The 23,024-nt window shown below is 65.4% G+C and overlaps 5 protein-coding genes across 12 annotated transcripts; 1 reads left to right on the forward strand and 4 right to left on the reverse strand.

Moving 5' to 3' along the window:
• Positions 1-4,423: 4,423 nt before the first annotated feature.
• On the reverse strand, positions 4,424-10,039 carry SLC34A3 (solute carrier family 34 member 3). 7 transcript variants are annotated; one of them, XM_049895738.1, is made up of 13 exons: positions 8,981-10,039; positions 8,731-8,854; positions 8,373-8,462; positions 7,806-7,934; positions 7,580-7,723; positions 7,392-7,503; positions 7,096-7,291; positions 6,702-6,788; positions 6,485-6,563; positions 6,248-6,415; positions 6,009-6,125; positions 5,772-5,896; positions 4,424-4,978 (listed from the first exon to the last, which is right to left on the reverse strand). In XM_049895738.1, the coding sequence occupies exons 2-13, from the start codon at positions 8,813-8,815 to the stop codon at positions 4,514-4,516; spliced, it is 1,797 nt and encodes a 598-aa protein (XP_049751695.1). In that variant the 5' UTR covers positions 8,816-8,854; positions 8,981-10,039; the 3' UTR covers positions 4,424-4,513. The 7 variants fall into 7 exon arrangements, with proteins under 7 accessions (XP_049751695.1, XP_049751693.1, XP_049751694.1 ...); XM_049895736.1 differs by having other exon boundaries at positions 6,248-6,563; XM_049895737.1 differs by having other exon boundaries at positions 7,405-7,723.
• Positions 10,040-10,151: 112 nt separating this feature from the next.
• Positions 10,152-12,093, reverse strand: RNF224 (ring finger protein 224). The gene is made up of 2 exons (XM_049896093.1): positions 11,861-12,093; positions 10,152-11,561 (listed from the first exon to the last, which is right to left on the reverse strand). The coding sequence occupies exon 2, from the start codon at positions 11,558-11,560 to the stop codon at positions 11,093-11,095; it is 468 nt and encodes a 155-aa protein (XP_049752050.1). The 5' UTR covers position 11,561; positions 11,861-12,093; the 3' UTR covers positions 10,152-11,092.
• Positions 12,094-12,265: 172 nt separating this feature from the next.
• Positions 12,266-16,259, reverse strand: CYSRT1 (cysteine rich tail 1). Of its 2 annotated transcripts, XM_049896707.1 has the most exons (4): positions 15,084-16,259; positions 13,932-14,722; positions 13,287-13,395; positions 12,266-12,570 (listed from the first exon to the last, which is right to left on the reverse strand). In XM_049896707.1, exon 2 carries the CDS (start codon positions 14,677-14,679, stop codon positions 14,248-14,250), a length of 432 nt encoding a protein of 143 aa, XP_049752664.1. In that variant the 5' UTR covers positions 14,680-14,722; positions 15,084-16,259; the 3' UTR covers positions 12,266-12,570; positions 13,287-13,395; positions 13,932-14,247. The 2 variants fall into 2 exon arrangements, with proteins under 2 accessions (XP_049752664.1, XP_049752663.1); XM_049896706.1 differs by having other exon boundaries at positions 12,266-13,395.
• Positions 16,260-16,347: 88 nt separating this feature from the next.
• On the forward strand, positions 16,348-19,654 carry RNF208 (ring finger protein 208). Its single transcript, XM_049896705.1, has 2 exons — positions 16,348-17,932; positions 18,198-19,654. The coding sequence occupies exon 2, from the start codon at positions 18,724-18,726 to the stop codon at positions 19,510-19,512; it is 789 nt and encodes a 262-aa protein (XP_049752662.1). The 5' UTR covers positions 16,348-17,932; positions 18,198-18,723; the 3' UTR covers positions 19,513-19,654.
• Positions 19,655-20,252: 598 nt separating this feature from the next.
• On the reverse strand, positions 20,253-21,994 carry LOC126082904 (E3 ubiquitin-protein ligase TRIM47). The gene is made up of 2 exons (XM_049896035.1): positions 21,928-21,994; positions 20,253-21,842 (listed from the first exon to the last, which is right to left on the reverse strand). Exon 2 carries the CDS (start codon positions 21,760-21,762, stop codon positions 21,049-21,051), a length of 714 nt encoding a protein of 237 aa, XP_049751992.1. The 5' UTR covers positions 21,763-21,842; positions 21,928-21,994; the 3' UTR covers positions 20,253-21,048.
• Positions 21,995-23,024: the final 1,030 nt, after the last annotated feature.

Below are 23,024 nucleotides of genomic sequence, written 5' to 3' on the forward strand. Positions count from 1 at the left end.
GGGGCTAGCGTCCTGGTAACCGCCGCAATGCAGCGGGCGCCGCGCGCGGAAGGGCGGGCGCGTGCTGCGGGCGCGCGCACTCCGGTCGGGGCGCCGGTTTCCGGCCCGGCGGCGGGCTCCAGGGCCCGACCCGGGCGGCACGGTTGCGGGCAGGCCCGGGGCGGAGGCTGAGGAGGGTCCGGGCCCGGGGAACGCAGGAAGGGCGGCGCCTCGAGTCCGGACCGGGCCGGTGGGGCCCTCGCGCGAGCGCCGGAGCGCGTCACTGCAGCCCCGCGTGCGGCGTCGTGGAGAGCCCGCCGCGCTGGCCTCGGGGGCGAGTCGGACCGCCCCTGGGCCCGGCATGGGCGCCTTCTCGAGGGTGGCTCCTTCGGTTCGGTCGTCACGGAACCGGCATGAGTGGGCCAGTTGTCCGCGCTGTGCCGGAGCCCTGGGGGTGGGCGCGGCTGGGTTCGGGGAGGCGAGCGCGCCGGGCCCGGGCCACCCTGGAGAGGTCTTGGCGCGGGCGAGCCCCGGAGGTCCGCAAGCAGGAAGGGGCGTGTTGTCATTGACGCTAAAAAATAAACAAGCTGCAGGCGCCAAAGGGGCGGTGGCGCTGGGACAGGAGTGCTGGCGGAGGAGGGGACCTGTCTCTCCTGCGCCCCGACAGTGGAGACCAAGGGGGATGTGGCGAGAGGCTTCCTGTCCTGCCCGCTCCTCACGCCCCGCGACCCTCACAGCCTTGTGAGGTGCGCGCCCGGGCCCCAGTCCGGCCCCTGCCCGGACGGCCGCCTTTGAAGGCGCAGCGCCCTTGGGTGCGGAGTGGCCGAGGTCTGGCGCAGGGCCGCCTCCTCCTCCTCCCCCGCAGTTGCTCCCGGGGAGCGAGTCGGACGCGCGGATCCTGCCAAGGCCCGGGGCCCTACCCCTGGCAGCCGCGCGCGGGCTGTTTGTAGAGACGCTGGCCCGGCGCCCGTCGCCTTGGTGTCTGTGCCCAGAGCGCACCGGGCTGCCTGGAGACCAGGGCGGCGTCAGGGCGCGGGACCTCCCTCGGTGAGCATGGGATCGTCACGGCTCCACGGCTCAGCCGCAACCAGGGCTCGGCGCGCCTGACCTGAGAAGAGCTTTTATTTCTCTCTGATTTATATGGGGGGCGGGGGCGGGGACTTATAAAGGAATACTAGTTAAATTACATGTGATTGCACCTTTAATCATTTTCTTTTGAACTACGCATTTGCATTATATGTTTGTAAAATTTTAAAAACAAGATATACAGTCAGGACTGCCCTGAACAGCCTCTCTTGCCGTGGCCAGGTGGGGGGTCAGGGGTTCTCTGGATTCTGGTTTTCTTGAACTTCTCACCCCCTCAGCTTCCTGACTCAGGGTGTCCTGGGCAATACCTGCTGCTCTATTTCTCTCTTCGGGGGGGAGGCGGGGGTGAGGGGGGAATGCTAACCCTTCTTCAGGCTTAATTAAACACATTCTTGGGTGGTTTCAAAGACAGAAACAGCTTATCTTTGGGTCAAAATCTCCAGGACAAGCAGCAGCCCAGCCTAGAGGCCAGCCAGCGTTTATGCCCATTGAGAGGAGTCTGCAGCTTCGCTCACCCTGGATCTACTGTCCTGGCCTGGGGGCGAGTTGGTCTATCAATGTGCTGAACAGTCCTCGCAGGGCTGGGGGACCACTCCTTCCCCACTCGCCACCTGGGAAGGCAGGTCTGGCTTCTGTTAATCACCCATCGCAGGCAGGATCTCTTGGTGCGTAGGAAGTGTCGCCCCAGTCCTAGGGTCCTCATGGTGCCCATTGCTTCCCCTCGATTTGGTTGCCAAGTGGTTAGGTGTCCAAGCAGTAGGCAAAACACGAGTTGTCACAAATTCAGGGGGAAGAAGGGGGGCGGGGAGAATTCTGATTTCTTCACTCAGCCTGCTGGGGCTGCTCTTGAAGGTACTTGGACCCCTCATTCCTGCCTGTTTTCAAAGATGTCTCTGCCCCTTAGGCTGTGCACTGGAAAAAGCCACTGGTAACTGTGACAGGTTCTCCTGGGGCTATGAGGTCTGCATGTCACCCCCGTTTTGCAGGTGATACACAGAGGCTGTGGGAGTGAACCCCAGCGCCCTCGGTGGACCAGGTGTCCTCTCCCCGACAGTGCCCGGGTATGGTCAATGCTGGCTGGGACAGGAGGCTGGGGGCCTGCGGCTGCCACACAGAGCTGGTGGCGAAAAGCTCCAAAGTTCCCCACCCGGAGCCCTCCGTGGGGCCCCAGTCTGGAGAGATGAGCAGTGTGGGCAGGAGGGCAGCTGCTAGGACCTGGGCCAGGTAGGGGTCTGTGGTTGGTGGAACACAGAGCAGCAATGGCCGGAAGCAGGGAAGCCCAGGCAGAAGAAGCCCTGGATCTGGTGTCCAGGCTGTGGGAGTGCTGGCCAGCCCCACCCACTGTGCCTACAGCTGTTGGAGGAGTCCTCAAGGACAGCTCTGTTTACCAGTGGCCATGGTCCCAGCGGGAGGGTTTGTTATCTCCGGCCTCAAAGGACCCGGCGGTCAGCCTTTGTAGGCAGCCTCACTGGCTCCGGAAGGAGGGGTATGAGGAGCACTTTCCTCCTCCTGCCCATGAGGGCCTCATTGCCTCCCCAAGGCCCCCCCATCACCCTCCCCAGGGCACTGGCCAGGCCTAGCCCCTCCCGAGGAGATAGCAGAGAATACCATAAGGCCAGTGGGTGGGACCAAAACTGGGGAGCAGAGCTGGCCATGGGGCCCTGGTTCTTGCTGGAGTTCACCTGTGAGGGACCCACAATTCCCAGAGCAATGTCACCTTGGGTTAGCCAGGTGATCCCCAGTCTCCAGAGGCTCTCACAAGGGGTGCTGTAGGAGCCTGGGGGACACTGGGGGGCTGAGGGGACTAGGGGAAATGGGGGAGCTGAGGGGACAGAGAGAGCCTGGGAGACACTGGGGGTAACTGGGGGAGACTCGGAGAACTTGAGGGGATCCAAGGTGGGATAAAAGGACAAGACTTCAGCAAGAAATGTAGTCTCCTTGGCCAGCTCCCCTTGTCCTCCATTTGGCAAACCTGGGCTCCCAGGATGGGTGGGAGGGTGTAGGAGGAGAGGTGGGTCTCCTGGATCAGGGGAGGCTTCGGGCCACAGCATAGGGCTCTAGAAGTGTGCCAGACAGTCAGGCCCTGAGGGAGGGTCAGGCTGCCCAATTGTCCATGCACATGCCCTGGCTAAAGGACTGGGTTCTGGAATGACGGACATAATTCACTTGAAGCTTCCCTCCTTGGGGGAACCCTGCGGTCGGCTGGGGTGTGGGCAGCCCTGGGCGGGAGGCAGTAGCCAGCACTCCCCTGGTGTCTGCTTACAAGATGGCCGAGGACAAGCCTTCCTGTGTGAAACCGGATCCCAGGGAGTAGGGTGCTGGGCCTGTACTCCCCACAGGCCCACCTGCTCTGAGGGCATGTCCTGGGCAGGCATATCCCCAGGTGCAGGGTCTCAGAAGGTACTGCGGACCTGGAGAGGGGTTTGCAAGGCCAGTGGTTCAAGACATGAGGTCTAGGTACAGTGACCCCATCTGCAGGACTGACTTCCTGGTAGGTGTCAGCCAAGCCGAGTGGCGCCCCCTGGTGTCTCAGGCAGGTGCGGGGGGGGGGCGGTGCCTGGGAAACCCTAGCCCAGGGGTCTCCCACCCACTGCCCACCTTTGGCAGCCCCCACAGTCTAGGATAGGTTCCTGGAGCCCCACCCAGAAAAAGGGTACTAGAGAGAGAACCAAACTGGGGGGGATGCCTTAGGGACAACCCCATCCTTACGACCCTCTCCAGTACTCTCCTTGCTTCCCCCCACCCTGCACCTAGCGGGACCTAAGCTCTCAGTCTCTGAGGTCCTGCAAGCTGACCACCATGAGTGGGGCCAGGAAGGCAAGGGGGCTTCTTTGCCCTGGCCACGGTCCTGCAGGAGCCCCAGGGGTGGAGGGGCTAGGAGGCCGCGGAGGGTAGGAGCAGGTCTCCCATCTCACCTCCCGCACAGGAGGGAGGCCCAGCTCCCTCCAGACAACCCCCTGGCTGCATCCTGGGGGAGGAGCCCTGGCCCGCCCACCTGCCTCCCCCACCACAGCTTCTTGCTTCGGGAAGTCTCCACTTTCTAGGCTGGCTGTCACCCTGCGTCCTCTGTCCACAGTGGCCGTGGGGTGAAACAAAGTTACAACCTGGGGCTGGGGAGGTCACTTCTGTCCCCACACTCTGGGGAGGGTCACTGAGATCCCAGCTGGCTCCCTGTGATTCCCCAAGTGTCTGCTAGGGGGCAGCACTGGTGCCCTCTACCCCCACCACCCACGAAGCTGGGCCCAGGAGACCCTCCCCAAGCAGCCCCTGTCCCAGGGTGGGCAAAGACCAGCGAGGCTGTACCACAGCTTCCTTTATTTGCAAAGAAGGGGAGGCAGGTGACGCAGAACTCTGCAGCTCTGGGGACCCACAGGGGCACTGGGCAGGCTGGCTCTCCACAGCCCAGCCAGGCCAGTGGGGCTGGAGGGAGGGTTGTGGTGACTGCCCCTTACAGATGCTGGGAGGCCAGGACCTCGGGGTTCTCATAGCAGTGAGCCTCTTTTGTGGTGGCGTGAGGGGCACTGCAGGCCTGGCAGGGACAGCAGTGGGTGACCAGGCCGTCCCAAGGCTCCAGGGAGTGCAGCCAGTGGGGGAGCCAGGCCCAGGACCGCAGGCAATGGGGCAGCCAGGTTGGCCGGTGGCACTGCAAAACATTGACTAGAACGACCAGGAGCAGTAGCCCCGCCACGGGCCCCCCGACCGCAGCCAGCACCGTGCTGCCCGCCAGGGAGAGCCCAAAGGCTGCCAGGGGCAGCAGCAGGAAGCTGAGCAGCAGGTAGGCAATGGCCACCCAACGGTAACGGGCGGTCAGGTCACCGAAGCGCTTGGCCACTGGGATGGGCAGCCGCAGGGCGGGCACCACGTACCACAGCAGGATGCCGGCCAGATTGAAGAGGAAGTGGATGAGGGCCACCTGACAGGTGGGTGACAGGTCAGCAGCCAGGCTGGGCAAGGCAGGGCCACTCTGAACTGTCAGGACTCCCACTTTCTCCCCCAGAAACAAGGGCCCCAAGTCCAAAGCTTATCTGAGGATCCAGCTCAGTAGCTGTTCTGGGACCACCCGGGAGAGGCAGACTCCACCTCACACTTTGGGGGGGCAGGGGCCCGGTCCGACACCCCAATGGGGCAGTTCTGTCATTGCCATCATGGCAATCCTCTGCTGTGATTCTGACTCTCTCCTGGGCTGACTGGGCCTTGCCTACGCCCCACACCTAGGAGACCTCTCCCGCCCTCTCCTTCCTGGAGAAGCCTTTCTGCCTAGCCCTGGCTCTGCCCATGGCTCCTGTTGGGAGGAGGAATACATGTGGAGGGAACACAGAGCCTGCAGGACTCAGGGCTCAGAGGTGTCAGCCCCGGGTGGAGCCTGGAGGGCTTCCTGGAGGGGGTGGGGCTGGGCCTGGGCTTGGGGCTCTGAGTGCATGGATAGATGGGAGAGGGAGGGTGCAGGCTGGAGTCGGGAGGGCTGGGCTTATCTCCGCTTGCAGGCGGCTGATAGTCACTGCAGCGCCAGGCAGCAGCCCAGCATAATTGGGGTTTTAGGAGGCGAACCTGTCAGGGCGCTCAGGTGGAGGTGGCCATGACCAACCAGGGGCCCTAGGGCAGGCCACTCACCTCCTGTCCATGGGGCTGGACCTGAGAGGAAGGCTGGTGCTGACAGGGGGCCTAGGGGGGCTGGGGGCCAGCCCCTGGGTGGCTGTGGGCTGTACCTGGACGGCGCTGAGCAGCATGTTGGAGGGGGTGGCCAGGGCAGCCAGCAGGGCCGTGGTGGTGGTGCCAATGTTGGAGCCCAGAAAGAGGGGGTAGGCCCGCTCCATGCTGATCACCCCGACCCCTGGGGGAGCCGGGGGTCACCACAGGGCCCTAGCCCAAGTCCCCTTGCCCCTGCCCTGCTGCGGCCACTGTGGGGCAGAGCCCCACCTGCCCCCACCTTCCCCCCTGCTCACCCATCAGTGGCACGATGGCGGCTGTGAAGACGCTGCTGCTCTGGACCACAAAGGTCAGGCCAGCGCCCACCAGGATGGCCAGGTAGCCACTGAGCCAGCCGAACGGGAAGGGGAAGTCTGGTGGGGGAAGCTGGGTCACCCCCAGCCCGGCGGGTCCATGCCTATCTCCGTGTGCTCACCCCCACCTGCCCCACGTGCCTGGCAGTGCCCGCCCCCGCCCGCCCACCCGCCGCCCGCACCAGCGTTGATGACTGTCCTCACAGCCTGGGCCACGCGGCTGCGCAGCATGGAGTTGAGCAGCTTCACGATGAGGACCAGGCAGGTGCAGAGCATGAGCAGGGAGGCGGCCAGCAGGATAAGGCCCACGGCCAGGTCCGTGAGCACAGTGCCCACAAACAGGTGGTGGCCTGGGCAGGGCAGTGGGTGGTCAGCGGGGACCAGGCCAGGGCGGGACGGGGGCGGGGTGGGAGGCTCACAAGGCAGCTTGTCTTCGGGGCTTGTGCCGTTCCTCCGGAAGCACTCGGCAGCTCCACAGGCGCTGCTGTTCCCCTTGGTCTAGGGAAGCAGGGACAGTTCAGGCTTGGGGAGCAGGCGGAAGGTCAGAGGGCTCGAGGGTCAGAGCAGGTGGGGCTGGATGACTCAACAGGTCAGAAATCAGGGGTTATATCAGAGGTCAGGTCGAAGGCACCTCACCATCTGTGCTCTAGCGCCACACCATCTCTTGATGAGGCTGCTGTTGGCATTGCCCGTGGCGCTGCCTGTAATCAGGTCAGTGTCCAGCTGAGAGGCAGAGGGTTGGGGACCGTGTGCTGGACTCCTGGGCCTCACATGGGGCTCAGGTGCCCCTAGGGTCCAGCCCAGCCCACCTCTGCCTAGCCCACCCCTGCCCAGCTCATTTGCCCTGCCCTGCCCTCTCCCCCAACCCAATTCAAGACCCAGGTATTCCCCTCTCCTGTCCCCACCAGATCAGGGCCTGGTCCCCTCTGTCCCCTCCATCTCGGGCAGGGCCTGGGTCTCCACCTCCTCCGCTCTCCTCCAGCATGACGGGGCATGTGGGACCACCTGGCCAGGGCAGCAGTGTCCTCACCTGAATGATAAGGTGTGTGATCGGCTGTGTCAGCACCTTGAGGATGTCAGGCGCACGTGCCCCAGGCTGCAGGCTGGTGGCACCCAGGGCCAGTGCGCTCAGCCTCTCCAGCACGGCCGCTGCACTCTCCAGAGGCAGCAGGATCAGCACCGTCAGCCAGTTGAAGATGCCATGCACAGCTGAGCCACCAAAGGCCCTACAGGCACACAGCACAGGGGGTGGTCAGGGGCCCCTCTCCTGCCCACCCTGGGCCCCACCCACCACCCCCCGGGCTGCCCTTCTGCCCCCCCACTCACCTGCGGAACTCACCCATGTCCCCGGACTGCGCCAATGAGACCAAGGTGCTGGTGACGGATGTACCCACGTTGACGCCCATGATGATGGGCACCGAGGCCTGGATGGTCAGCACTGTGGGGGTACCCCATCAGCCCGCATCCCACCCTCTTGCCTGCCCTGGGCCCTGTCCGGGACTGGGGGCACTCACGCTTGGAGGCCACCATGCTGACCACGATGGAGGATGATGTGCTGGAGCTCTGCACCAGGACGGTGACCAGCACGCCGATGACCAGGCCAGCCACGGGGTTGGCCAGCACCTGGTTGTCCTTGAAGATGTCTCCAGCCACTTTGCCTGAACCACGGAGAGGAGCACTGAAGCTGCAAGGACTGGCCTTCCTCCCCCCTCCCCCCCACCACCCTGACCCGTCACTCACTGCCCAGAAGCTGGAAGGCAGAGCTGAGGGTGTCCAGGGAGCAGATGAAGAGGTACAGGTTGCCCAGGAGGCCAGAGGCCTTGAGGATGCCTCCGACCACCCAGCGCACTCTGCCAGTCACGCTGAGCTCTGAGGGAACAGGGCGCTCGATCCTCAGCCAGGCTGCCCGCCAGTGCTGCCAGGCCCCTCCTCCTCTGTCCCTCCCCCTACCCAGGCAGGGCCTGGACTCTCCTGTTCCCCCAGGGAACAGGCACAGTCCCCCTTCTCTGTTCCCCTGCAAGGACCTATATCCCCTGTTCTGTCCCCAGGGCCAGGGCCTGGGTCCCCTCCCCTGTCCCCCAGGGTGGGGTCTGAGGCCCCTCCTCTCCTTGCCCTCTGTAGAATGGCCCAGTGAGCAGCCCCTGGGCCTCCCAGAAGCAGAGCTGCCTGCAGGACAAGCAGGGCTTAAGAGGCCCAGCTTTGAGGGCTCCCTCTGCTGTATGTTCTAGAGCACGCGTCCCCCCAAGGCCCCACTCCACGCTCAGACCCTGAGGCCGTCACCACCCACCCTGATATCTGTGGACACACCTTTCCAGGACTGGCCAGTGTCCTTCAGCTGAGGGAGGGCCCAGGGGTCTGTGTCCCCCTCCTCCAGGGCCAAGGCAGAACCAGAGGCCTCTGCAGGAGTAGGAGTCAAGTAAGACCAGGGACCCCCAGCTAGGGACAAAGGGGAGCAGGACAGAGCAGGGGCTGAGGCTGGAAGAGCTTGGGGTGAGGGCCAGAAGCAGAGAAGGGGGGGCCTCCTGCCAGCTGGGCCCCGACAGGGTCGTCAGGAGCCCACGTGGGCTCTAGGAGGCAGATGAGGCACCTGTCTCCTTCTCGTCCAGGGCGTGCTATCAGGGTAGGGGGGGGTAGGCTGAGGCCTGGGTGCTGTGGCCCCTCATACCTGCATTCTCCAGACTCCAGTCCACCAGGTCAACCGTGTCCAGAGCAGGGTGGGGGACCTGACCGCCAGTGAGGGGACTCGTCATGGATTTTGGGCAGGGACAAACCCAGGCCCAAGCTCAGATCTGTGGTGGAAGGGTCCATCAGAGACCTTACTCCCTTGGCCCCCACCCTGGCCAAACAGGCCCTCAGCCACTGCCCCGCCCAGTCCCCACTGGCCTTGGTGACCACAGGGGGATGGCTACGGTCACCTCAGGCGGTAGTCAGATGAGCCCCGTACAGTTCGGGGGACAGAGTCGAAGGGGCCCTGGCTCCCTGGCTCCCTCGCTGGTCCTGAAGTCACAGGGTGCTGGGGTGCAGGCCAAAAGCGGCCAGGAGCCGGGGAACCCAGGGAGCTCTCCTATCAGGTGTCATTGGCACACTGTGGATGGTCCTAGCTGGGACTTTGGCATTTGATGCCAAATGGTGACATTTCTGCTAGATAAGGACTGCACCCCCAGGGATGGGAACAGGGGCAAGGGGCTTGGGTGACGCGTCATCCATCCCAGGGCTCCTCTCCCCACAGCCTCTGCCCCCCTGGCCTGCTGGGGCTGCACCCTCATCTGAGTCCTCTGTCTGGACTCCCTCCCCATGCCCCGCCTCTGGTTCTGGGGTATCCCTCCTGTCACCCCCCTTCTGCCTGTCCCCAGGCCCATTTCTCTTGCCCTTGGCTTGTGGAGGCTCAGGATGGGGCCTCAGCCCTGGGCCTGGAGGTCACCCTGGCCTTGCGCTCCGTATCCCTGGCCCTAGACAAAAGCGCCTACCTGTGTGGGTGGTGAGGGGCACCTGCAGGGAGGCGCGGGAGCAACTGCAGGGCAAAGATCCGCTAGGTGCACACATGACCTGCTATGTACTGAGCCCCATTAATGTTTACCTAGGAGCGGGGCCTGCAGCCTCTTGGAGCGTCTCCTGGGGTGGGCATGGAGAGGGGCAGGAGCTGGTGCAGGGCCAGGCAAATGGTCCTGGTACCTGGCCATCCATGTGCTTTGTGGCCCTGTCAGACACTCCCCACCACCCAGACATGGGTATGTGGCCTTCACTGCCCATGGCAGGGTGCTTGTGTGCGGCCAGCACCCCTGGGCAAGTAGGCCTTTGGTGTTGAGAGCCCTGCCGACCTCAGGGTGGTCCTTCCTGCTTAGGCAGTGGCGGTGGGAAGCCCTTTGCAGAGGTGGGCTGGTAAAAAGCACCAGGCCTGAGGGGCTGGGCAGAGCTCCCAGTGGCTTGCTGGTGGCCAGCCCTGTTGGGAGCTTGTCTCCACCTTTGGTCCCAGCTCACTGCCCACCCCCACCCGCACCAGAAAACACCCAGCCCACCCCAACCCACTGAGCCCTGACCTTTCTGTCAGGCCCCTTCCTGTCCCTGGGGCCCTCCTGGGGTGTCCCCTCTAGGCCTGGTCTCTGTGGAGGGCCTGCCCACCCAGCACCCTGCTTGCTGCTCCCCACCCCGCCCCTGTGCCTGGGGAACTTTGCCCAGGGGCAAGAGGAAGCTTCTGAGTGTCCTCTCAGCAAATTCTGTTTCCCTCCTTGTCCTGCTGCCCACTGCCCAAGCCAGGCCCAGGTGTCCCCTCCAGGGACCCCTGGATGACAGCTTCTTCCTGGGTGGGGACGAGATGTCTGTGGCTGTGGCTGGGGGCCAGCATTCATGGCCACCGTGGGCACTGGCTCTGGCCCCCTGCAGCTGGGAGGGAAGCCTCGTTTGGAGCTGGGAAAAGGTCCAGCATGGAATTGGTCCAGCTGAGCTCTGCAGGCCTCAGGTGGGCACTGATTGTCTCTGAGCCTCAAGCTGGCCACAGCAGTGGCTGTGTGCCTGTCACCCTGGTAACAACAAGCTGGGCACCTGCCACCCCCTAAAACGCATGGACACACAGTGGGGCTCAGTGAATGTTGTTGAGTGAGTGGACAACACCACCTCCCAGGGTGAAGGAGGTACCCCTCCAACTGCTGGCTCCCATCACTGGATGAGTCCCCCCCTTCCAGAGAGGAGGGCTACTTCCACGTGCAGGCTGGTCAGGAACCCCCAGAGCCTTCTAGGAGCTAGCCTCTGAGCTAAGTCCAGGCCTGAGCTGGGCTTGTGGGGGTCTGAAGGCTGTGCCCTGTCCTTGCTGTACGTCAGCAAGTTTGGGGTCCGGGAATCCTGGTCACCAGCCTCCGGTGGAGTCTCACTGCACTGTGGCCATGGCTCCCTGGCTGTAGGCTGTGGCCCAGGGGTTCCCATGCGGGGATGACACCATGCTGGGCCCCACAGGGCTAGACCCAGGACAACGTCCTGGATGGAAGTTCTGAGGTTGCAGGCCCAATTCTGCAGCGGATGGGAGTGGCCTGAGCTCAGACCTCCAGGCTGCCTGGGATGTCCCAGCAGCAGCAGCAGCGGCGGCGTCTGGACCTCGGGAAGCTGGGTTGGTGGCCCAAGGCCAGGCAGAGGCCGGCTGGCTGCTGTGTGACGATGGTGGCACCGCCTTTGAGGGGCCCAGGCAGCCGAGTCTCCCCTCGCGCCGGCTCCCGCTCTGCCTTGACCGCCAGGAAGGCGGCCAGGTCGAGGTCCAGCATGGCCACCCCACCCCGAGGCGTGGGTGTGCTCTGGCGGCACTGCGGGCAGGGGATCCAGTGCTGCTCGTGGGCCAGTGTGTCCAGCCGCCGCCTGCACGCCTGGCAGAAGCTGTGGCCACAGTAGAGGCGGCGGGGCAAGTGCCCAGCCAGGTCATAGGCTGAGTAGCAGACGACACAGTCAGTCCTCCGGGTCCCGGTGTCAGCGGCCTCCTCCTCGGGGGCCCGGAGACTCTCAGGCTGCAGCATCCTGGGGTACAGATGACAGCGGTGGACAGGCTCAGGCTACAGACTGCACTGTCCATCTCCCCAGCTGTCTGGATGAACCGGTCGCTGGCTTGATCCTAACCCCAGACCCACAGAGCTGCCAGTCGCTACCAGATCTGGGGGCGGGGCAAAGGCTGGTGGAGTCAGGGTCTGGGCACAGCCAGGGTTCCTGAGGCCCCACCTGGGCCAAATCCTGTCCAGTTGTCCGTTCCCCTGCAGCCCCTCCTGCCCACCTTGGACCCCCACCCACTGCATCCTGCCTGAGCCCCAGGCCTTTCTTACCTGTACCTGCGCTGCTTATGCCGGCCAGTGGTGGCTTGAGGGGGGACCCAGGGTGCCCTGTGGCTCCCACCCTGGGGCTCATGTTACGGCCTGAGAGCAGAAGAGTCAGCAGGGAGGCAGTTGGCGGGCTGTGGGCTGTTGTGGGCTCCCCTTTCAGCCACAGGGCACTGCAACTGGATCCCCCAGCACCTCCCACTTCCTGGCGATGAGGCACCAGCCCCCTGCCCACCACCTCTGCCCCACCCGCTCTGTGTTCAGCCCTGGGTTCCGCTGGCCGCCCACGCTGGCTTTGCTGCTCCCCTGGACCCACCCGGTCCTCCCAGGCCCACCGTCCTGTCCACCCAGTCCTCCCCAGGACCCCCTTCTCTGCCCAGACTGGAAATGCCCCCTCCTTGTATCCACTCTCATTCTCTGCCCCACCCAGCGGCCCCCCACCACTAGGGCATGCACCCAGGAAAGCTTTCCCATCTTGGCCTGGTTGTTGCCATTCTTCAGCTGGAGTGTCCCCTCCTCCAGGAAGCCTGCCAGGACTCCCAGCCAGCTCAGAGCCCTGAGGGTCTGCTCCTCCTCATCTTGGACACAGTGTGTGTGGTCACGGTGTAGAGCGTGTGAATTTTTGGTCATTGCCTACATCGGGCTGGCTGGTGGCCTGTTCCCACCTCAGGCCTGCAGCAGCTGGGCACGACCCCTAGGAGGCGTGCCAACACCACCTGTGGAAATCTTGAAGGCTCGCACTGTCCATGGTCACAAGCGAACCACCTCAGCAGCTCTCACGGCAGACTCAGTCCCAGACACCCCACCAGCAGGCACCTCCCCTCTGCCGTCCTGCCAGCCCTGGTGGTGTGGGAGGAAGGGTGGTGGAGGTGGGGTCTGAAGGGGTCAGGGCGAGTGTCCCTTCGGCCCCAGAGCCCCTCACAGCCCAGCTGGGAGGGAGCCAAGAGCCAGAGAAGCCCCTCAGGATTTCTGCCTGCCCCCTTAGCAGTCCTCCCTCCAGACTGGTCGGGCGGGTTTCTGTGGCTGGGCAGGGCAGAGACAAATAGGGGCCTAGCTGAGGGTTTGGGGTTCTGTGGGCAGGGACAGGTGGGGTCCCATGGGCAGCTGGCCAAGGCACAGGGTCCCCCAGGCAGCACAGGTGGGGTCCCACTGACAGCCAGCCAAGATGCAGGGTCCCCTGGGCAGGGACAGATGGGGTCCCACGGGCAGCCAGGTGGGGCACGGGGTTCCCCAGGCAGGGACAGGTTGGGCCCCATTGGCGGCGAGCTGAGGTGCAGGGTCCCCTGGGCAGCACAGGGTGCCTGGCCCTGCGGAGTCAGCCCGTGACACATGATGACACATTTGTCCCACGCCCACAACCCCTGCACACCACTCACCCGCCTCCCTGCCCTGGGTGAGCCATTGGGTACTGAGGGAGGGTCGGCATGCAGACCTGTTTGTCCTGCGTGGCCAGCTCATCCGTGGTTCACCTCCGTGCCACTGCCCTGCCCTAAAATGCCAGGGCTGTCTCAGCACTGGCCTCATCCAGGCTTCTGGGTCAGCTGTGTGGAACGTGTGCCCGGTTGCTCACATATCCCACAGACAGGCAAGCTAGGCAGCGGGGGCAGTGAGCTGGACGCACCCAACCCCTCCCGGCCCCTCTCTGCACCCTTCAATTCCAGTCCCACCACCTCTTCCAGGCAGCCCAGGGTCCAGGCCCCGGAGACAGGACAGCGGCCACCAGCATGGCTTGACCACCGCGTGGCAGATGTTCAGGAATTAAACTTATCATGGGAAACAGAAAAACACCCTGGCTGACGTCGGTAGGTGACTCATGGGTGGGCAGGGCTGGGTCCTGACCACCTGGGTTCTCACATCCTAAGCTCCTGCTCCCCGAAACCTGCCAGTGCCAGCCCCACCCACCACCCTTCTGCCAGCCTGGTCCTCCTTCCAGAGGCCTGTCTTGGGGCTCCCCGCCCCAGTTCCATGCATGGCAGCCTCCTGCCGCCTGACCAGTCTCAGCCTCAGCCCCAGGCAGTGCAGGACAGCTCAAACCCCAACCACCCCCTATCCCTTCCTGCCCGGCCTCTGGCCAGACCTGAGACCTGCATGCAAGCCGAAGTGTCTGTGTCATGAAGCAGTTACCACCCTGTCCTGGAATGTCCCACAGGCTGTGAGTGTGTGTGCGTATTTGGCGGGGGGGCTCTGCTACCGCCCAGCCCAGGCTCCATCCAGAAGGAGCAGAAGCAGAAAGGAGCAGAGTCTTGGAGATCAAGCACATCCCACTTTATTGTCTGGGCCCTGGCTTGAAGAAGGTGGTCAAAGGGTGTCCTCGGGCTCAGGGCTCCGTTTCCAGGGACCTGAGCTGAGCCATGGCCACTCCAAATGTCCGAGGAGCAGAGGCCCCTCGCCGACTAGGAGACGACGCAGCAGCAGCTGTGGCAGCGGCAGAAGCGAGGGCAGTGGCAGCAGGAGCAGCAGGGGCAGCAACAGCAGTGGTGGGCAATGTCGTCGCCACGCCCGATGGGTGGCAGGCCGGCGTAGGTCAGTCCTGCCGGGCGCTGGGTGCTGCCGTAGGGGTTGCCGGGGTGTTGCCATGTCTGCTGGCCCTGGAGGGGGGCGGCCCCCTCAGCCCCCTTGGCGCCTGGGAGCTCAGTGGGCTGCAGGAGGCAGGTGGGCTCCGGGGCACAGGGTCCTACAGGCACAGGCTGTGTCTCGGAGGACACAGAGGGGGAGGATGGGCAGGGACCTTCCTCCAGCTGTTTTACCAGGTCGGGCCGCAGGTGAGCTCGGGGGATGCTGATGTGGGCATAGGGATTCTTGACAACCATCTCATGTGGGTCCATAGCACGGACTAGCAAGGTGGGTGGCTGGCCACAGGACACAGGTCTGGACAGAAAAGACACAGAGACAGATACTCAGTGGAGAGAGATGGGACGCCCAAAAGCCTGCAGCCCCAGAAAGTGCCCACCCCAGGAAAAGGTGGGTGCGCCTGCCCTGTCCAGTGTCCCTAGGCCACTTTTGCCCTGAGTGAAGAGACATCCAGTGTGTGTGCAAGACCTGTGTGTCAGGGGTGTGCACAAGGTGGGCTGTGGGCAGGCACAGCGAGGCTAGTGTTCCCAGCCGCCTGCCCCGCGTCCTCCCCTCCCTGGGTGGCAGTTCTGTGTGATGGAGCTGGGAGTGGGGTGGGGAAGGGGGAGAAGCGGCCTCTGGGCACCTTGTGCAGGGACAGCCCGCGGCGAGGACCCACCTGCAGTGGTGCTTGCGGCAGCAGCAGCAGTCTGTCCTCTCGGTCCTCTGGGCTCCAGGTCCCCAGTGCCTGTGGGCTGAGCGCCTGGCATTTGCCTTGTCCCTCCTCAGGAAGGCAGAGCCATGGGGCGGGGCTCCAGAATGGGGTTCCTGAGAACCCAAGGCCCCAGCTCCCTTCGTTGTCAGGTGGGTGGCGGCTGTGCCTGGGCTCTGAGGGGCACTGCCAGCCCAGGTGACTCAGCCTCCACCCATCCCCGGCATGCCCTGGGCCCCCAGCCAGCCTCAGCTCTCCAGGAAGGAGGCAGGAGGGAGCCTGAGGTCACAGCCCCAGCAGGAAAGTGGGGCCAGGGTGGGAGCCTCAGAACCCAGATTCTGGGGCCTGCACTTGGCAGGGCTCCCCAGCCACGGCTCACACCCCTCAGGGCTGCGGTGCCTGTCACCAAAGTGCCCCTGCTGCCCCCCAAGGAGACCAAGATGGCAGGGGACACGGACGACAGGGAGGATTTTCAGTTGACAATAAAGTTTGATTTTCACACTTTTGCTGAAAAAGCTTAAGTGGTGATTGGGCTTCCCACACAAGCGGCATTTCTAGCCCGTTTCTGAAATTGCACTTTTTTCTCTGGGTGGTGGGACTGGGAGGCCACACGCCCCAGGGACGTCCCTTTCCTCGGCGCCCTCGCCCCTTCCATCTCGTCCCTGTCACGGCCCCCCAGAGCCGCTGGGTGACGGGATTAGAGTCCCTGGCTCTGGGCCCGGACCCCACGCCACAGCCCACTGCGCCCGGGAGCCCCCCAGGAGGGGCAGGGTCCGGGGGCCCGGGTGGCCGGGAGGCCTGGGTGGGACCGGTCAGACCGGCCAGGCACCGGATGTGGGGGGAGCTGGGGCTGGGGGCGGGGCTCCGGGCTTCGGGAGCGGAGGCGGGCGGCGACCCACCGCGCACGCGCACGCGCCACGCCCACCGTCCCTGCCGGCCCCGCCCCTACCGAGAGTCGGGCCGGGCGCATGCGCACACCAGGCCTGGGGCGGGCGGCGGAAGCTTTGCTCCCCAGAAACCTCCGCGCTCGAGGGTTTCCCGAAAGACCCGGTTCGGGATCTGCTGGCCTCGGATGACCCCGTATTCGGCGTGGGCAGCCCCAGCTCTGGACGGAGGGGTCCCGGGAGGCCCGGAGTTGGGGGTGGGGCGGGGGCCCATGACGACGGGGCGGCCAGGGGCGGGGCCTCGAGGCGGGGCGTGGCCTCGAGGCGGGGGCGGGGCTCCGGGCGGGCCTGCGCCCGGCGGCCGGTGCCTCCTCCGGGGCGCGCCCACGCGGTCTGCTGGTGGGTGGGTCGTTGAGGACAGCCCCCCAGGTGTCCCCGCCATCATGTCAGGGCCCCCACACGGCCCTCGCGGCCCCTCCCGCCGCGCACCTGTACACCTCTCGCACTTGCGGGCGCTGAATGGCCCAAGACACCGAGGCCTGGACGTTAACCTGAGGTCACTCGGAGCGGCAAGGGCAGGCCCCGTAACCCCGGGAGGCCCATCCGTTGTGTTTTGCCCACGCAGGCTGCCTCAGTCTCCCTCCCTGCGCCAGGGGCAGTCTGGCCTATACAGATGAGAGGGGGCTGCTGTCCAGGTCAGGCACCCCCACTAGTGCTGGTCGCAGGGGTGCAGCATGCCAAGTGACGGCCATGGCAGGGCAGGGGCGGCCCTCGGGGGGCCCCACAGCCTAGTCCCCTGGCCCGGAGTTACCGTCATGTCCTCGGCCCCCCTCCTCACCTGAGGGCGCCCCACAGGCAGAGGGCGGATGTCAGGGGTCAGGAAGCCCTGCCTGACAGGGAAGCGGAAAGGAATGGGGCTCTGCCGGGTGGGGTCACGCAGCCCACAGCCGTGACACCAGGGCACGTGCTGACCCGGTGGGATGCCAGGAGGGGTCACCCCACCCTGGGGAGGCGCCTGCCCTCCCTGTGCCCCTCCACCTGCCCGCTGCCGCCTGACACCTGTCCACTCATCTCTCCGACCTTCCATCCACCCGTCTGTCCAGGTATCCTCGGAACCTTCTGTCGCCTCTGTTCCTCACTCCCTGGCCCACTCCTGACGTGGGCTTGCCGCCCCCTGCTCATGTCCCCATCGCATCGCCCCCTTTGAGCCCGCAGGCACTGGGCACAGCTAAGGGCATCCTGAGAACCCGACTCCTGGGCGTTCCCAGCGGGGGCTGAGCGGAAGGACAGTCAGAGGCCGTGACTCTGGCGGCGGTGTGGGGGGAGTCAAGGCAGGGGAAGGTCGCCCACGCACAGCGCCGACCCCTGGGAGGAGTCCCGGGGGCCAAGCTTTCCTGCGACCCACCTCTCCGCCCCTGTCCCTCCCCTCCTGCATTATGAGGCGTAGGGAGAAAGAAGCAAGATTTCCCTTCAAGGATGGGGGGCTGGTGGTGGTGGTTACCAGGCCCCAGGTCGCGAGGCGGGGCAGGGGAGGGGCCACGCAGGGGTCCCCCAAGAGCAGGTGCCAGGCCCGGGCGGACTGAGGGGCGGCAGAGAGGCTGGCTCCGCCCCACGGACCCCGCGCGGGTTCCCAGACGGGTGGTGGCGCTGCGGGCGCAGGCGGGCGCCGCGCGCACTGCGGTCCCCGCGTCTCCGCCGCAGAGCGCGCCACGCTCCGCACGCACCTGCCGCTGCCGCCGCACGGGCCCGAGCGCGGCCCAGCCCAGCCTTGCGCCCCCGCGCCCCTCCGTCCGCCGAGGTTGCCGCGGCACCGCCGGAGCTGCCCAAGCAGCCGCCAAGGCGCGGGCGCCGCAACTGGGCCTGCCTTTCAGACAACCTCTGCGGCGGCGGCGGCGGCGGCGGCGCGCGGCCCGGGACGCCAGGCTGGGGCAGGTGAGCGCGGGGCGGGGCGGCGACCGGGGCCCCCTGGGTCGGGCTTCTGGTTCCGCACGCCGGGAAGGGCGGGTTCTCTGGAAGGTGCGTCAGTCTTTGGGGGGTGGGCGCCGGGAGGGGTTGGGTCCCGAGGCCGGCGGGTGGGGCACCGGCGGCCAGGTTAGGGTCGGAGGTCAAGGCGCTCGGGCTTTGTGCAGGGTGAGGGTGGGGGCGGGTCAGGGGTGGGTAGTCCAGGCGCTGCCCTCACACCGTCTCTCACCTGCAGCCCGGGCCTGGCACAGGCCTCTCCTCCGCTCCTGCCGAGGCGCCTGCGGCCCAGGTCCTCGGGAGGCCGGGGCACAGGCTAGCTGCCTTCCCTGGGTGCCCTGCCCTGGAGCCATGGGGCCCACCTAGCCCCCACCTGCCCCGATGTCCCGGCGCAGGGACTGCTGACCTTGGCTGCAGGGGGATCCCCCCCAACTCCCCCTCGCCAGCCCCCGAAACCCAGGACCCTGGGTGAGACCCTGGGCGAGACCCCCGGCCCAGGGAAGCTTCCCACCCTCCCCTGCCCTCCTCTCCCACCCCCACCCCCTCCCCTTCCTCCTCCTCCCAGGACTGGACCAGAGAAGCCACTGTGGCCACTGGGGGGGGCCCTGTCCCCCCAGCTCTTGCCGGCTGCCCCCAGGAGTCCACGGGGCGGTCGAGGTCCCCCCCAGGCCTGGCGGGACCAGGATGCTGCCCCTTTGCCTCCCCCCCGACCCCACCCAAAGCCCCCATCCTCCCAAACATCCAGTCTGACCGAAGACAGCCGGATGCCGGCTGACCCTGGGCCCGAGGCGGGCAGCGGCTGGCCGGGCCTCCTCATGTCCTGCCTGAAGGGACCCCACGTCATCCTCAAGATGGAGGCCATGAAGATCGTGCACCCTGAGAAGTTCCCTGAGCTGCCGGCGGCTGCCCCCTGCTTCCCCCCTGCACCCCGGCCTACTCCTGCCCTGGCACCAAAGCGCGCCTGGCCCTCAGACACGGAGATAATTGTCAACCAGGCATGTGGAGGGGACATGCCTGCCTTGGAAGGGGCACCCCACACCCCACCCCTGCCCCGCCGGCCCCGCAAGGGCAGCGCAGAGCTGGGCTTCCCCCGCGTGGCGCCTGTGGACGAGGTGATTGTGAACCAGTATGTGATGCGGCCAGGCCCTGCGGCCCCAGCAGCCCCCTCAGCAATGGCGGGTGAGCCCCTGGAGTGCCCCACCTGCGGGCACACATACAACGTCACTCAACGGCGGCCCCGCGTGCTGTCCTGTCTGCACTCTGTGTGTGAGCAGTGCCTGCAGATCCTCTACGAGTCCTGCCCCAAGTACAAGTTCATCTCCTGTCCCACCTGCCACCGCGAGACCGTGCTCTTCACGGACTACGGCCTGGCCGCACTGGCTGTCAACACGTCCATCCTGAGCCGCCTGCCCCCAGAGGCACTGACCGCCCCACCCAGTGGCCAGTGGGGCGGTGAACCCGAGGGCAGCTGCTACCAGACCTTCCGGCAATACTGCGGGGCTGCGTGCACCTGCCATGTACGGAACCCCCTCTCTGCCTGCTCCATCATGTAGCCCCCACTGCCACCGCCAGCCCTTGCTCTGCTTTTCCAGGGACCCTGCCCACCTGCCCGCTGACCCCTCCACGCTCACCGCAGCTTCTGCCCCACCCCGTGTGGTACTGTTGCTGCAGCCAACTCTGCCATTAAAACTCTTTGCCAAAGTCTGCACCTCGTTCCCTGGACTGAAGCTGGCTCCTGTGGCCTAGGCCCAGGTCCAGGTTGGGTGCAGGGGTTGCAGCCCAGACATTGGGCCTGGAGCTGCTGCCGGGACCTCCCGTGTGGCAGCCACTTGTGCAGGTGCTCATGTGGGCTGCCTGGCCATTTGCCTGTGGGCCTGCGAGTGCCCCCATGTTGGAGCAGAGCTGGCCAGCGCTTGGGCAGAGCAGGCCTAACTGGTTAAAGGGAGGTCTCTTCCTCCATACTGGCTGCACGCATGGGGTGGCTGTGCTGGGTGCCACTCAGAGTCATCCCAGTCTCTGTTAGCCCCACTGTCCACCTGGCCCTGAGCTTGGGTCTGGGTCCTCCCAGGTGGTGTGGGAACTGTCTTCAAGGCTAGGCGAGGAAGGGTTTGGGACAAAAGTTGGCTGATATTGTGGTGGGGGTATGAGGACCTGGGAGAGCCTTCTGTCTGGCACTGAGCCACCGAAGTTTGGAGAAGGGATCTTGGCGGGGGATGCGAGGAGACTGGCCTGGGTAGTGAAAATGGATGGGTGAGAGTATTAACAACAGTGACAGGAACATTACTGGCATCGGTACCAGCTGCCATTTATTGAGAGCACTGCCGTGCTGGGCCCTGCCTCAGCATGTCACATGCTCCCTCCTGGGCCATCTCATCCACAGCTGGTGAGGTCGTGTGGGGCTGTCTCCTTCTTCAGGTGGACACTGGGGCTCAGGATGAAACCTGGTGAGATCACACAGGCAGTCCATGGACAGCGGAGCCGGGCTTGAGCCCAGCACTCTTGGGCACCCAGACCTCAGTGGCCCTGGCCATTGCCATGAAGGGGCATCAGCTGTGCGTGGGTGCCTCTGCTGGTGTCCAGCCCCCTGGCTGCTGTGGCAGGTCCTGACCCATGTCCGGTGAGGACACCCTTGCAGCAAGCAGGCTAAGCCTCCAGAGGCGTCATGGGCTCCTCCCCTCAGTAGCTCCGACCTTCAGGGAACACATGCTGGCCCTTATCTAGAACACAGGTGGATGGTGTGCCCTGTGGGCTCTACCCAGGGCCCTGCCCAATCCACTGCCCTGGGTCACTTCAGACTTCTCTGAGCTTGGCAGTCCAAGCCCAGGGCCCTCTGCAGAAAGGGCGGTTGGGGGTGGTGGAGAGGGGAGTCCTGGGCTAGGCCTCAGCCAAGAGGGGGCTGGCCCCTCTCATGGTTGTCCTTGGGTGGCCAATGTCTGGCCACAGAGTGGTGCTGGCTTCTCTGACCCAGCCCCGGGGCAAACCCAGGCTCTCGGGCTTAACGAAGGCAGCTCTCGGTTAAAGGCCTGAGTTCAATGTGGGGCTTTCAGCCTGGACCTCAGCTGTGGTGCCCAGGCTGCCTGACCGCTGGCTCAGTGGCCTGCACGGTCCAGGAGCACGAAGAGCAGCCCCAGCAGCATGAGTGGTGTGAAAATGAGAAGCAACCCTAGCAGCTCCAGGCTCAGCAGGCTCAGCAGCGCCAGGCGGCGGGCACAGGGTCCCCGCTCCCGCAGGGCCCAGAGCCAGGCACCCAGGCAGGGTGGGCAGGGCAGAAAGGGCAGGCAGCCCCGGGCGCCCATGGGCCCTGCCAGGAAACGCAGCTGGTAGCGGTGCTCCAGGGCAGCCCAGGGCCCAGGGCCGCGGTGGGGCAGCACGGGCAGCGTGGGAGGCGGTGGGCGCTGGGGCCCATCGGCCCGCAGCAGCTCCTCCTGCAGCTGGCAGATCTCCCACTCCAGCATGGGTGTCTTCTGGCGGCACAGGGGGCAGCGCACGCGGCCCATGTCGGTGCTGGAGTTGGCGCCCAGCAGCTGGTGTAGGCAGCCCGCGCAAAGGCCATGGCCGCAGTTCAGCAGCGCCAGGCGGTGCTCGCCGGGGCCGTAGGGCTCCGTGCAGATGGGGCACTCGTCCTCGGGGCTGTCCGCCTCTGGCACCTCCAGCGGTGGGGCCATGGTGCCGGCTGACGCTGCAGTCCCCAGCAGGGGCTCACGGTCCAGCAGGCTGGCATCCGGGGCCACCCTGATCCTCGCGCTGTTCTCTCCTTCGCCTGCCTGCACTTGGCACCCGGCGTCCAACCATTCGGGGCTCATGGGGGCCAAAGGTGGGCTGGGGGGTCCAGTGCTGGGGGCTCCGGGGCAGTAATCACGATGGGCCGGCTGGGAACCCAAGGCTGCGAGGTGTCCGGGAATATGAGGGTCGGGGTCGCCCTCAGGGTCGGAGCAGCGTGTGGGCTCCACCCTCGCTCCGGTACTGACCTCGCGGCGGGCGGCCGGCCTCCTCCGCACTGGAAGTAAACTTCGCCTGGGCCCCGGCGTCCTGCGCCAGCTCCGGGCAGCTCCTGGGCCAGCGTCACGCCGTCCCCAGCCAAATCTGGGCCAGAGCCCAGCTGTGGCGCCGTCCAGTTCCCGCGCCAGCAACGACCGACCGACCGACCAGCGACCGACCAACTGTCACCGCCAGGCTCGGGAGGTGCGGGCAGGCGGCAGGACCACTCCAACAGCACTTCCTCCAGGGCACCTGGAAGCCCCTCCCAGGGGCGGGGCCGCCGCCGGCCCCGCCCCTCGGCCCGGCCTCCTGGAAAGCGATGGCGGGACCGCCCACCGGCCCGGCCCCTCGCACCTCCCACGCCCCGTCGCCTTCCGGGTCCCCTCCCTGCCAGCCCAGCCTGCCCCTCTGCTCTGCGGTCACCTGGGCCGGGCTGACCTGCCTTGGGAGCTCTAGGTTCTGATGAGCAAACAGCAGGTGTGCGCCCCAGTACAACTCAATCTCAAAGCACTGCAGGGCAGCTCAGCCAGAAGTTACTGAGCAATGGAACAAAGACGTGAGCACACACAAAAATACACGCACGAACGTGCACGCACAGAAACACACGTGCACACATACACAAAAGGCACACACACACACACAGAAACGCACATAGGTACACACACATACACATGCACAAACACGTGCACACATACACAGGTCCACACATGCACTAATACACATACACAGGTGCACACGCACACAGATGCTAACATACGCAGAAACACGTGCACATATACGTGGGTGCACAGAGGCAGAAATACATAGAAACACGTGCACACAGGCACAAACACAAACACGTGCACACATGCACAGCTGCACACACGCACACAGGCACAAACACAAATGTGCACACATACACAGGTGCACAAACACGTGGGCACACACACAGACACGTGCACACATACACAGGCACACACAGAGGCAGAAATACATAGAAACACATGCACACAGGCACAAACACAAACACGTGCACACATACACAGGCACACACACACAAGCAGAAACACAGAAACATGTGCATACACAGGCGCACACATGCACACAC

This window comes from Elephas maximus, chromosome 9, assembly GCF_024166365.1.
Source record: "Elephas maximus indicus isolate mEleMax1 chromosome 9, mEleMax1 primary haplotype, whole genome shotgun sequence".
Classification (NCBI taxonomy): domain Eukaryota; kingdom Metazoa; phylum Chordata; class Mammalia; order Proboscidea; family Elephantidae; genus Elephas; species Elephas maximus.